General features: G+C 42.4%; 1 protein-coding gene across 3 annotated transcripts in view; it reads right to left on the reverse strand.

The window, feature by feature from the left end:
* Window positions 1-15,087, reverse strand: part of FRMPD4 (FERM and PDZ domain containing 4) — a 292,648-nt gene that overhangs the window by 62,114 nt on the left and 215,447 nt on the right. For all 3 annotated transcript variants that reach the window (XM_077927506.1, XM_028727696.2, XM_028727697.2), the window contains one exon: window positions 12,748-12,861. In XM_077927506.1, coding sequence (XP_077783632.1) covers window positions 12,748-12,861 — 114 coding nt within the window. The remainder of the gene's footprint in view (window positions 1-12,747; window positions 12,862-15,087) is intronic.

Here is a 15,087-nt window from a genome sequence, read left to right on the forward strand (position 1 = left end):
ATTTATTAATCCCCAATTAAATTAGTATGCCTCCTTATTAACCCTAATTTAACAGAAACTTTCTAATGTAATTGATCATGACCACCACCAAATGCATGCCATTTACTGAATTCAATCATAACTTTATGATAAAATATTTCTCGGAATTAGGGCCTCAATTCCAGAGTTCTTTAGCATTGGCTCATTGTACTTAGGCAAAAAGTAGGAGATAGGAAAGCCCTATTCCACAAGCAGAAATCTATTCATGGTAGTTAGGATCAAAGCCAGAAAGTTTTGCTGTCATTTGCTCCTTCTGTGATGGCCAAATTACCGGTACCTGTGATGCTAAACATGTCAGCTTAAAAAACACACAAAAAAACCAGCAACTGGGAATTAATTTTCAATTGGCACTGCAGCATGGGGGGGGGGGGTGTTTAACCCTTCTTTCCCCAGCTACAATGCAGATGAAAATTCTTATTCTGTGCTGCCTCCAATGAAATTATTATATAGTTGCAATATAATTGTGTTATCAATAAATAATCTGTGACCTTGAGAGTACCCACATGTAACTCATTGCTTCATTTGTAATCACAGGTATAAGACTTTATACCTGTGACTTTATGCTAAGTCAAAGGATCTCTTAGCAACTAGGACCTTAAAACTTGCCTTACTGAGAAAATCCTGCAAACTTATCACTTAAGCAACTGTGCTTATCACCATGAATAATGAGCCCACAGTTCCATCGCATGCAGCCTTTAAATTGTTATTCACAAAAGTAGGATTTTCTGACTTTCCTGCATATTGACAAAAGGTTTATAGCACAATCCATTCAAAGATAACCAAAATACACTGAAGTTGAGGTGCTGTTTTTTGTAGTTTCTACTTAAACTCTTCTGCATAGAAAAAAGGGAAAATGAGACCTAAACTCAAGTTACTACCATAAGTAGAAGAATTGTTGCCTCGGCACAAATCTATACAAAGATGGGCCTCAGTAACCAAGGTAACAAGACAAACAAGTTCATGTAAACTTAGTATATAAATAAGACAAACCTTTTGAGTTTAGAAAAACAAACAGTAGTTAATAAAATACGCAAAACACACTTTCATCAAGGCAGGCAGAAGATACGATTACATGGGTCTAAGCAGCTATTTTCTCCCCACACAGTCTAGTTTATAAGCCAAACAAATTGAATAAAAAGTGAACCTGCAAGATAAAACACTTTAAACACACTTTTGCCAGCTCAGAGATTTCACTCTGTCACAGAATCCATAAATTTAGTTGGACAGTAATATCAGTTTATGAAGCCGCATTTCATTTCATTTTCTTTCGTGAAAACCTTGACAAGATATTTGACAAAGGGAAGAACAGATTTTGCTTTCTCATTTCCATAGAAACTACGGCCCCCAGGAATTAGCAGAATCCTTTTTGTCTTCAGACCACAAACAGAGAAAAAAAGCATATCCCAAGCTGGCCTGAGAACTGGAGTGGGCAAACTGGGCAGTAGTAGGCTAAATGCTTTTACCCTTGCTTTGCAGTCCAGTTTCCTTTAAAAGAAGCATTTTGAGTACATGACATAAGTAGGGCTTGCCAGTTGACCAGAAAAACCAACGGTATAAGATGTAGCACCATCACTTCCAGAAAATGCTGCCTCCTAAATCTGTAAGGTCAGATGACTGAGTAGATGTGTGTTCAAGTGCAGGCTCAACAAAATCAGAAGCAGCTTATGCAGTACAGACACAGGAAACGAGCCTTTCGGGGGGGCTTCTTGGCAACCTGTTCATTGTTGTTGTTTTATTATTATTACACTTATTAATTGCCTTGTAAACCACCATTGCAAGGCAAGTTTCACATAAAAAAGTTAAAAACCACAAATGCATTTAAAACAAGACGAAAGCCCTGACACATGGAAACACATGGCAAATACTGGTTTAGGCAGCTGGGAAAGCTTGTCAGGACAAAAATGTCTTCACCTGTTTCCAGGAAGTGCAGATAGTGGGTACCTGTTGTATCTCGACAGGAATGCTATTCCACAGAACTGGGGCAGCCACTCTAAAAGCCCTGCTACAAGTTACTGTGGAGTTGGTTTCTGAGATCTTTGGAAGGAGGATTCTTCCGCAGTCTGCAGCAATCTACTGGGTGTATAAGGGATTAGGCAAGGCTTCCTCAACATCGGCCCTCCAGATGTTTTGAGACTACAATTCCCATCATCCCTGACCACTGGTCCTGCTAGCTAGGGATCATCGGAGTTGTAGGCCAAAAACATCTGGAGGGCTGAGGTTGAGGAAGCCTGGATTAGACAGTCTGCTTATTGAACATTCATTTTGCTTCCTTTTGCAGGGAGGTTAAATAACCATCTGCTTGTGTCCCGTAACCTGAATCTCATCCAAACTGGGGCTGATGGGTGTTCCGCCAGAATTTCTTGACATATCTTTAAACTTGAAAGTGTAAATAAAGGGGGGGGGGGGATCCGTTGAATGCCCCCTTTAGAAGTATGCCATCTTCTTATAGCACAAAAAGGTCTGATCTTTTGAGGGTTGGGGTTGTTGCACAAGACCTCCCAATCAATGATTGTGCAACCAGAATTTGTCAGTATGTGATTTTCACCTCAAAATAGCAACCGCCTGGAAGTGCCTTAAGTCCCTAGTCACATGCATTCTTTATAACGGGCTGAAGTGTCATCCTCATTTGCTTTGGGTGCTCTCAGGTTGCATCAACTACTTTTGCCTACTGAGTTCTCTCCTTCCTAAATCCTTCCGGCCATTTCAACAATACCAATGTAATCTTCAGGTGAAATGAAAACAGTCCTAGCCATGCTGAAAGCACTTAATTTGCTTCCCAAATCATGATGCAAATGCTTTCTTCCCCTTCCTGGGGGGTTGGACAAGCAGGGCAAGGAGAGAAGCAGAAGGAAGAACAATTAATCCTTTCTGTCAGTATAAGAGTGTGCAGCAATGTTTTGATCAGACTCTCAGAGTCACAAAGTGAAGGAGTATTTGTGATTCATAGCAGGCAAATTCTCTGCAGCAAAATTAGCTATTCATCTCCATTCTTAAAGGAGCAAAACGGGTTGCAGCCAAACTGTGGGCCTCTACAGGCTGTTAAATCATTCTGAATGCTGGACTGCACTGAGAACAGGCACCCGGTAGTGATTAGTTGTCAGTAATCGGTACTGCTGAGTTTTTAAAAAGAGAGAGAGAGAGGATCCTGTTATAAAATCCTGCATGAAAAAACCATCCTAAGCAGATGCAAGGATTTGTGTTTATTTTTAATGACTGCATTTTGAAGAGTTATTTGTTCATAAAATAAATCATGAGGCACAGAACAATCTTTGAAGCCAAGAAGCCAAGACAGTCATACTCACTGAGAATTCTTAAGGCAATTCTATTCAGGTTATCCTAGCACCACACCCAATATTGGCATTGCTAGTATTGCCCCTTCTTTTTAATTTCTTGGCCAATGGTGTGTGGTTGATTAGTCTGAGGAAGTACAATACACAACCTTCAGAAGAGAAGACCTATCACTTCTTTAGTTGATATCAGTCAAACATAGATTGCATGAAGTGTAGCTGTTGCGGCAGAAACATGTTCTATCCTCCACTAGGCTGCACCAGTTTAAAATGCAGGTGGGAGATTGCATTTTAAATGCCCCTGTCCTGTTCCCTAGACTCCAGCTACAACATATTTTACTTCTCAAAAGAAATACAGTACTTTCAAAACCCGATATTTGAGAAATGAAGTTTGCACTTCAGTATCAAACCAATCCAAGGCACTATGGTTCCCACATATGCTGCTGTACTCTTAAAACTCCTTTTATTTTTGGGCCTTCTATATGGCTTTCTGTTACACTTATATCAGCAGCAAGTGTAATCTGTCCCAGAGCATAACTAGGGAAGGAGAAAGATGGGGCATCTGCCCTAGCAGGCTCTTGGAATTCAAAACAGCGTGCAATATATTCACAGTGGTTAAAATAGTGTTTAATTATGTAGGTCAGGGTCCATGTGTCAGCAATTATTTTATCTGGGCAGGCAGAAGATGCCAGCATACAAACCTGGATATGTTAATTGACTTGTTACTGCTGCTCCTATTTGTGCAATTGTGTAAACTTCCAAAACGCCAATAAAATATTGCTGATGCACTGAATTTCTTGTCCAAACATTTATAGCCCATTTTACTGCTTTTACTTTAATAAGATTGCAGGTGTACTTCCTTTTTAACTTGAAAGAAAATTGCTGGGTTTTTTCCCCTTGACCATTTCTTCCCATAAATAAATGAGAAACTACATTTCTGCAGCTGCCTTTCGATGGTGGCAAAATGGCTTTTTGGCAGAGCTGTCATCCATCATATTGTAACACACTGCATTTAGCAACTACTATTTATAGTGTGTCTGATGCCAAAGCAATTTTTCAGAGCATGCACTGACTTGAGAAATGTTATTGTACAAATCCATTGGTCCAAACGTGCATTGGCAATTACCTGTAGCTCAAATTTATTTTATGTAAAATAATGGCTTCCCTTCATTGGGGTCACTTAATATAGTTATGTTTTCTAGGGGCAAATCACTAAGATTCTAGGATAACAAAACAGAACACAATTAAGACTGACAGAAATATATATAGTCCACCGTGACCAATTCAAGTGCTATTTGCTTTTTGCAGAATCACAGCCTGGTAGCTTACAGAAAGAAAGAAAGAAAGAAAGAAAGAAAGAAAGAAAGAAAGAAAGAAAGGAAGGAAGGAAGGAAGGAAGGAAGGAAGGAAGGAAGGAAGGAAGGAAGGAAGGAAGGAAGGATCACATTAGCGATGTTGAAAAAAAGAAAGCATGCTTCCAGTCCTAACAAAATCTTGGTACTTGAAAAGTAGAATAAAAATCCCAAAGCAGATTAGTCAAACTACAATGTGCATGTGCAGAGTGGACACAATAAGCAAAGCAGGCTCTTATAGGGGCTCTCCTTATCTTCCTCTTCCCCAAAAATGTTACCTCCAGGTTTCCTGTGTCTTGGCAAGCTGGTTACTGCAAGACTTTTCCATGCATCACACATTATGTCATCCAACAGAATGCTTCTCCCCCAGACTCCCAGCTGCTTTCACCAAATTGGGATCTTTCCCATCTTGGATCATGGCAAGTTTAGAGCTCCAGTCGCCCCCTTCCCCCTCCTGTGGCTGCTGCAACAGTCCCTTACGTCTGCCAGCCTTTCTCACATTTTTGTTGTTAACACGCAGATAGATACACTTGCACCTTGGTTATTTATTCATGGTTTGCATGTTTATATCTGCACACATACGCTGCACCCCTCTGTATTAGCCTAAGGAACATCAAAGCAGGAGAAACGGTTTTGTGACCCCATGGACCAGAGCACGCCAGGCACTCCTGTCTTCCACTGCCTCCCGCAGTTTGGTCAAACTCATGCTGGTAGCTTCGAGAACACTGTCCAACCATCTCGTCCTCTGTCGTCCCCTTCTCCTTGTGCCCTCCATCTTTCCCAACATCAGGGTCTTTTCCAGGGAGTCTTCTCTTCCCATGAGGTGGCCAAAGTATTGGAGTCTCAGCTTCGGGATCTGTCATTCCGGTGAGTACTCAGGGCTGATTTCCTTAAGAATGGGTAGGTTTGATCTTCTCGCAGTTCGTGGGACTCTCAAGAGTCTCCTCCAGCACCATAATTCAAAAGCATCAATTCTTTGGTGACCAGCCTTCTTTATGGTCCAGCTCTCACTTACACACATCACTACTGGGAAAACCATGGCTTTAACTATACGGACCTTTGTCGGCAAGGTGATGTCTCTGCTTTTTAAGATGCTGTCTAGGTTTTTCATTGCTTTTCTCCCAAGAAGCAGGCGTCTTTTAATTTCATGACTGCTGTCACCACCTGCAGTGATCATGGAGCCCAAGAAAGTTAAATCTCTCACTGCCTCCATTTCATCCCCTTCTATTTGTCAGGAGGTGATGGGACCAGTGGCCATGATTTTCGTTTTTTTGATGTTGAGCTTCAGACTATATTTTCCGCTCTCCTCTTTCACCCTCACTAAGAGGTTCTTTAATTCCTCCTCACTTTCTGCCATCCAAGTTGTGTCATCTACATATCTGAGGTTGTTGATATTTCTTCCGGCAATCTTAATTCCGGTTTGGGTGTCATCCAGCCCAGCCTTTCACATGATGAATTCTGCATATAAGTTAAATAAGCAGGGAGCCAATATACAGCCTTGACGTACTCCTTTCCCAATTTTGAACCAATCAGTTGTTCCATATCCAGTTCTAACTGTAGCTTCTTGTCCCACATAGAAATTTCTCAGGAGACAGAGGAGGTGATCAGGCACTCCCATTTCTTTAAGAACTGGCATTAGGCATGCAGTATTTTGGCACCAGTGAGGTTTGGTCCAAGTAAGAAATGTGCAGGCATGCAGATGCTACATGCATATGGGGAAGAGCAATTCAGATGTAATGCCAGATGTGTGGGGGGTCACTTACACAGGTAATACTTTTTGGCAGATTCCACCAGGCTTCTCACACATTTAAATCAGCTTTCAGTGACCTGAATGCACAAGCACACTGACCCTGAAGTAGTGCTGCATCTACTTGCATATGTGCTTGAGAACAATGAAGGCAATAGACTTAACCACACCTCATAGGGCATAAGGCCGTGTTCCAAGCAAAACATATAGTTAGCATAATATACAGCAAAATCTCTCTCTCTCTCTCTCTCTCTCTCTCTCTCTCTCTCTCTCTCTCTCTCACACACACACACACACACACACAATATTGGATTCCTCATATGCATTTATTTTCACGATAGGTGGCTTTATTGTTCTTCTGAACTATATTGAGGGGCAAACATTATTACTGTGCATGTTTCCTGTATCCAAAAATAAAACACAAACCTTGATTTTAATTATGGGAAAATGATTAAGCCCTAAGGAAGCGCATCTACATTTTTGTCTGCCTTGTTCCTATTTGTAATCCCAGCTAATTACTTCCCTTGTCAGAAAAATATTCTCTGAAGTCCTAAGACACAGGAGAAACACCTCAGTCCCTTTTATTTTGTATGAAACTGGTTGGATGAAGTTAGGTGCATTTGTGGCTTAAAAGGTAAAGGTAAAGGTACCCCTCCCCGTACAGGCCAGTCTTGACAGACTCTGGAGTTGTGCGCCCATCTCACTTAAGAGACCGGGGGCCAGCGCTGTCCGGAGACACTTCCGGGTCACGTGGCCAGCGTGACAAAGCTGCATCTGGCGAGCCAGCGCAGCACACGGAAACGCCGTTTACCTTCCCGCCAGTAAGCGGTCCCTATAAACCCAAAGAGCACTCACTAATAGTTCCTTATCATTCTGGATAATTTATGGGTTAATTGCCAGCAAATTAGCTGCTCCTCAAGGTTGACCAGAGATATTTTGCCACCTGGAGAAAAGGATAAGATGGTGCCCCTTTCTGCATTCCTCATATTGAAGCCAGCTGGCAGCTTAATCTTATTTCAGCACTGGTAATGGGACAGAACCCTCTCCCTGTATGCCACCCCCCCTCTCCGTGGGGAGTCCACAGAGCAGGTTTTGAGGAGTCAGGGTGCATCAGAAGAGGAGAGGGTAAGTTGTGATGAGCAGACAAAAACCTTTGTACTCACAGAAGCATTTCATTGAATACTGCCCAATATGGTTTTCATTAAATATTCTAAATCTCCACATTCACTTTGAAGTTATATTCACCCATCTGCATTACTGAATGATCAACAGCTGTATGAGTTTACTGACACCACTGACAAATATTGTTTGAAGTGAGCTGAGGTTATATGAAAGCACTGTGCACCTCTGGAATTTCCCCAGAATTATATAATGACACAGAACAGAAAGTTTCAAAGTTTTCTATAAATCATGTTGCTCTGATCTCAGCAAGGCAGAGGCATCTTCTAAACTGCATCTGTGAGGCTTTTGTTTAACTTTTCTAGCCTGTAAATTCTTAACTGTTAGCTTGCAGAGATCTGCACAGTAACTGACATGATGTGGGCAAAGTATGTTTAAAGGGTAAAGGGACCCCTGACTATTAGGTCCAGTTGTGGACGACTCTGGGGTTACGGTGCTCATCTCGCTTTGCTGGCCTAACCAGAGCAGCACACGGAAACACCGTTTACCTTCCCACCAGAGTGGTACCTATTTATCTACTTGCACTTCGTGCTTTCGAACTGATAGGTTGGCAGGAGCAGGGACCGAGCAACGGGAGCTCACCCCGTCATGAAGATTTGAACCGCCGACCTTCTGATTGGCAAGCCCTTGGCTCTGTGGTCTATCTATCTATATCTATATCTATCTATCTATCTATCTATCTATCTATCTATCTATCTATCTATGCACTGAAGGTATAAACTATTCTAAGAAAATTACTGCATAGAAAGTTCATTCCTTATTAAGCACGTGGTATTTGTTTATTTATTTACAATCAAAGTATTTGCAAAGGATGCACATTCACTTCAAACATCATTCAGAACAACACTGGGTCTTTAAAAGAATTGTACTGCCCATGTAAACAAGCCTCAGGGATATTCAGGATTACAGGTGTTAAGTAGAAACTGGGAGTATCCCTGATTCTGTGAGCAAGACAAAAAGCAGCAAAAATATATTAAAAAATTCAAGCAGAATAAACATTTGGGTCTGATATTAGGAAAAGCAGGCAATGTATAATGCATGCCCAATAAAATATATGAAAGCAACACAGCCTCAGAGCTGGAAACTATAAGTAGATGGGAGTCAAAAACCTTGACCTTCTCATTTGTTCACTATTGATCTTGAAGCATAAATTGATGAGTATGTTTGTGAGCCTCTGTGTTGAATATTGTAGGTGTTATTAGTAGTTAGGGAGCATCGCCTACCAGTGACATGCCATTAATAATATAAATGATGGAGTTTGGCTCTCTCAGAGCCAAGGAAAGCTGCATTCACAATAAAGAAAAACAAAACAAAACTCATTTGGTTGCATCTGCTTTGGTAACTGCATGGCTTCTTCAAGGTGCTTAAAAAATACAAGGCAGACGCAACTAAAGAGCAAAAGGAAGCATTGTAACAAATGTACTACTTTATTACAATTCAGTTCTTTGGGCTATATATGAAATTAAATTCTATCACTGTGAGTCCCAGTGCAGAGAAATGAAGGCTGTTGTGTCTGAGAGTTTCAGTACCTAACACTAAAGCTTTTGCATACTCATCTGCATGGCTAGAGAATTAATCCAAATTTCAGACTCATATGAACTGCCAATACTGGTCACAAACCACTGTGCCCTTTTCATAATACTGGTGTAGGCTGTATGCCTGAGTCCCTTCTAATTCCTAAACGGCCTCGGTCTAGTATATCTGAAGGAGTGTCTCCACCCCATTGTTCTACCCGGACACTGAGGTCCAGCGCCAAGGGCCTTCTGCGAGAAGCCAAGTTACAGGGAACCAGGCAGAGGGCCTTCTCGGTACTGTAGTGGCATCCTCCCTGTGGAACGCCCTCCCACCAGATGTCAAAGAGAACAACAACTACCAGAGACTTTTAGAAGACATCTGAAGGCAGCCCTGTTTAGGGAAGCTTTTGATATTTGATGTATTACAGTATTTTAATATTTTGTTGGAAGCCGCCCAGAGTGGCTAGGGAAGCCCAGCCAGATGGGCAGAGTACAAATAATAAATTATTATTATTATTATTATTATTATTATTATTATTATTATTATTATTATCCAACAAGGGTTCAATTGCTGGAATAGCCAGGCAAGTTTCTTTATAATGGCCCCTAAATATGGGCCATTAAGATAGCAGACAACAAATGGGCGGGGACCCTTCCCTCACCTGGCTGTTAGTGTGAAGTACAAAGGCCAGAAGGACAGGGGTGGTGCTCTGGGTTAAACCACAGAGCCTAGGGCTTGCCAATCAGAAGGTCGGCGGTTTGAATCCCTGCGACGGGGTGAGCTCCCGTTGCTCGGTCCCTGCTCCTACCAACCTAGCAGTTCGAAAGCACGTCAAAGTGCAAGTAGATAAATAGGTACTGCTCCGGTGGGAAGGTAAACAGCGTTTCCGTGTGCTGCTCTGGTTTGCCAGAAGCGGCTTAGTCATGCTGGCCACATGACCCGGAAGCTGTACGCCGGCTCCCTTGGCCAATAAAGCGAGATGAGTGCCACAACCCCAGAGTCAGCCACGACTGGACCTAATGGTCAGGGGTACCTTTACCTTTACCTTACAAAGGCCAGAGTTGTGTGTGTGAGCTAGAAGCAGGCTGGGCAGCTGAGAGAGAAAGCCATGCCTGATTTCTGCTGGAATCCAAGGCTGTGGCCATAGGAGAAGCAAGAACTTCTTGGGTCATTAAAGCTATGAGCCATTCTACAGTGGGCTTAGGTTGTATATATGTGTAAATAAATGAAATATCCTAAAGACACAACAGTCTCTGCTGTTCTTCACGCCGAGGAAACTGAATCCGGGAAAGCACCTGGAACACCTGGACTCTCACACCACTCGGAGACTGGGATGGCATGCAACAATATACTCCTTCTCAGAAGAGATTTGCAGTCCTCTGGACACTCCCGCTAATAGATGGAGCAAAGACAATTTGCAGCCCTTTACACTGGCTTACATACTGTTCTAGAAGGTATTCCAACTCTGGGGAATATTTCTGCGGGGTGAAATTAGCGGCAGAGGGGAGGGATGTCAAGTGAAAACTACCTTTACATGGAAACATGCTGGAAGTGTCCTTCTCATGAGTAGAACCCCATTCATGGGATCCTTGAATACAACCCAGCAGCATCACTAACAGACCCAAGCCTTTTAGACCTATAGAGCACACTTCACCGTGCAGTGCTAACGCTAAATTCAGGTTACAACAAAACCTATGGCTTTCACCCTGTTGGTCAAAAAAGAGGTAACGGAAACTGAGACTGCCCCCCTCCCCATAGGCTCAGAGTGCTCTGGGGCAGTGAAGGCTGGTCCATTAGGATGAATGGGACACTGTCTGACCCACCTCAGCCTCCACCTGCTTGCCTTCTTACTTACACAAGGATAGCGGGAGCCTTTGGCTCTGGTTTCATCCCATTTTGGTCTTCTTGCCCTTCTACCCTACCAGTCTCAATGGGCACCGCCTACCACTGCTCTGAGGTATAAATAACATTTATGTATCCCAATCCTTCTGTTTATATCTCAAAGCACATTCACCCCCCCCCAAAAAAAAGAACCCTGGGAACTGTAGCTTGTTGAGGGTTCTGGGCATTGTAATAACAATAACAATTATTATTATTATTATTATTATTATTATTATTATTATTATTAATACCCCGCCCTTCCCGGTTCAGAAAACGGGGCTCAGGGCGGCTAACAATAAATTTAAAACACTTAATTGATGCAACAAAAACTAGCATAAAATACAATATAAAACGTGAATAACAATAAATTCAGAATTCCGAAATCAATTTAGGGGGAAAATCCATCCAATAAACACTAGATGATCATCAGGGCTAGCTGGCTAAATTAGTTCTATTTGGGCCACTGAAGAGACCAGGGGAGAATTAGCTGTGGGATCCCAGAGCGGGTAATCTTCATAGAAAGGGGGGGGGGGGAGAAAGGGGAAGAAAATATCAGGTTAAGTTCAAATTGAAAGCCAGATGGAATAGCTCTGAATAGCTCTGTTTTACAGGCCCTTAGGGAGGAAGTTAAATCCTGCAGGGCCCTGGTCTCATGGGACAGAGCGTTCCACCAGGTCGGAGCCATCACTGAGAAGGCCCCAGCCCTGGTGGAGGATAATCTGACTTCCTTAGGGCCCGGGACCTCTAAACTGTGATTATTCATGGACCTTAAGGTCCTCTGCGGGGCATACCAGGAGAGGCGGTCCCGTAAATACGAGGGCCCTAAGCCACAAAGGCTTTGTAGCTGTGTAAGGGGTAAACTACAATGTCCAGGATTCTTTTTTTTGGGGGGGGAGGGGGAGGAATGTGCTTTAAATGAGCTTTAAATATATCATGCACATGCAGCCTTAGAGCTCACTCTCAGTGTATTGGTATTAAGGTGCGTTTGGGCTTTTGATGCAACTGACAAAGCAGAAGTACAGCAGCAAAGCACGTACAGCGCCCCTCCCCCACTCCCCCAGCATTTGTATGTCCCTCAATGTACAGCCACTAGGAACAGAAACCTCAAAAAGGAGATGAAACAACACACATTCCTTCCTTTTTTATTGTCCCTGTTCTGGAACACCTTCTTCTTCTTTCCCTTTCAGCTGAATGCTTTGAGTAGAGACCTCTTTTACATTCAGAGTGCTGAATATATGGCCTTGGCCAATTAACTGTATTTCAGACATTACCTCTGCACCCCGGGACCTTCAAATCAGAAACGCTTATTTGAAAACAAGGAGCACTCAGGCACATAATGGAGACCAGCAAAACTAAAATGTAACATGCTGCATGCTTGGTATACAGTAATGAATTCAACAAGCCTACACCTTGTCTGAAGCCTTTCATATTTGCTCAGGAACAACCTGACATAAGCACAATGGACATAGGAAGAAAAGCAGCTGTGTTATATTGGTGAGAATGCACTAACTTCAGATGAAGAAACTAAAAGAAAATATGTTTGACATGTTTTAAATATCCAGATTTCAAACACTGAGATGCTGTTGTTTTTCACAATACACATGTAAGACTCTTCGTGGAAGATGCTGTATACAGTTCATGTTAACATATAACCTATTGGCTAACAAATTTGCAGCTAGCACATAGCACACATAGATGTAACTCTACACTTCAGACTGCATACAAAATTCATCAAGCAGCAACCTACTTGAAGTAGTCTCTCCCATCTCTGTTTGCCGTCATCTCCCATCCATAGGAAGATCCCTGGTTCAAGGTCCAGGTTCCTGAAGGAGGAGGCCAGCCTGAAGACTTGGTTCTGTGGCTAAAAACAAATGAAAACCATTAGTATTTCAAAATGAGCCTGATCCATTCAATCCAACAGTGACTTTTCTGTATTTCTGAGTGCAAGTGAAATCATGTTAAATCTTATTATATGTGTGGAATTGTGACAGAAGCCAGGATTAACTAACATAAGCATAACACACTTTAGGACCTAAATGTTTAGATGCACTTTGTTGAATAATCATTGGACTCCTTGTTTTATTAAAATCTAGACTTACTTTGTTTTTGGCAGACCAAATTGAACTTTCCAACTAGCTTTTCACCTGTGACCTTAAAGAGAGGCTGTTTCAAGAAGACTCTTTTGGGAGGTTCATATAACCACCCTTGCATATTAACAATGGGAACTGTGTGAAGGGGCCTTACATACATACCAATGCACATAAATAGGGTTCCTTCAGGGAGGACCAGGGTGCACCTACAACCCTTTCACACAGCTGCCAATCCATGGCTTGTGCATATACCCCCATAAGTGGCAGAGTAGCTGGTATGACCCCCAAGACCCACTCATGGGCACCTTCAACACTTGGGAAGGTTGTATGAACCTCTTCCATGTTGTGCACACATGATAAGAAATAGACCTAAACTGGGTTTGGGGAAATACATAATGTGAAGTAAGAACCACTCAGCTTCTTCCCCAGTCAATGTCGTATTGAGTGCCATCATGCTTTCCAAGTATTAGTCACCTTAGACCATTTCCTGAAGAATGAAAGGATGAATAAATCATGAATAGATTCACCAGAGTACACACTGTAGGAACATGGTTCCACAAAAGAGCCTTTGCCCTTCAAAAAAGGTGTCACGGTTGCTAAAAATCTCAACGGTGGGGGGAGTGCTCTTGAGCTCAGGTCCCACTGTAGGTTTCCCACAGGCATCTAGTTGGCCACTGTGAGAAAAGGATGCTTGACTAGATGGGCCATTTGCCACATCCAGAAGACTCTTCCGATGTCCTTATGGCATTGAGCCATTTCTAAGGTGCTGCTAAAATACATATGGCCAAATCTTAACTGCAGTGTCAATTTAATCTGGATGTGTTCAGTGCAGAAGAAAAGCAGAGAAAGACAAAAATAACTGAGCCGAACTGGATACCCTCCTGATCGTCTTCTTTTTTTAAAAAAAGAAAAAATCAACACAAATTATTTAAACAGTAACATACTTTATCTTCACTCTTCACATCCGTAATTATTAGTTACTTTACAGGGATTTATTTTGCATTTCCCATTGCTGGATATAAACAGTAGCAGGATTATGTGATAATCTCCTTTGAAAGCAATCCTTCAAACGCCAAAGTGCACCACTCAGAGGCTGTAAAATGTGCACAACAACTCTCTGTGTTGTATGCCAGTGTTTACAATGCTGTTGTATACTTAGAACTAAAAGAAGCAAAAGTACTCATGTGGTATCCTAGAAGTCTCCATACACATTAATGGCATAGCTTCTAGGAAAGAGGCTACTGTTGACTGCTTTGCATGCAGAAAATCCCACGATCAAACCCTGGCGTTTCCAGGTAGGGCTGGGAGATACCCCTGCATGAAACCCTGGACAGCTGCTGCCAGTCTGTGTTGACAGTACTGAGCTAAATGGGCCAACACAGACTGAGGTCAGTCAAAAGGAAGCATAGCTAAAACTACATAATTCACCAACACAAAGATATAGCGATGACTGTCAACTTGGATGACTTGAAAAGAGAACTAAACAAATTCACGGAGGTCAAGGCTATCAATGGCTTCTAGGCACAATTGCTACATATTCACTGCACGATCAGAAGCAGTAACCTCTAAGGGCAGTTGCTGTGGTAGGTGATTTCTGAACTGCTCTGAGATTTTACTGGCATATGCATGAGTTTAAATCAATAAAATCCTAGGTATGTTTACTCAGATGTTTCATTGTGACTGAGGAGTTGGGCAAAGCAACCCAAGTCCCACTTCTGCCAGGCTGGGAAAGGGGGGCTGGGTTGACTGAAGGTGTCCCTCCATCTAGCTCTTCCAGTTAAACCAGTTTCCTACTGGCTGACAACAACGGACTGATGAAATTCTCACTCCATCAGTGTGGCAACTCCCCCTACTACCAGCAGCACCAAGCAGAAGGTCCTGAAACAGGGCATTTCAAATTCTGCAAGGACTGAGCCACCTCTCCATTTACTGGATCCTGAGCTAGTCTTACTGCCACTGCACAATGGCATCCAGAACAAAACAGCCCTGATAACTAT

Source organism: Podarcis muralis, chromosome 4, assembly GCF_964188315.1.
Source record: "Podarcis muralis chromosome 4, rPodMur119.hap1.1, whole genome shotgun sequence".
NCBI classification, from domain to species: domain Eukaryota; kingdom Metazoa; phylum Chordata; class Lepidosauria; order Squamata; family Lacertidae; genus Podarcis; species Podarcis muralis.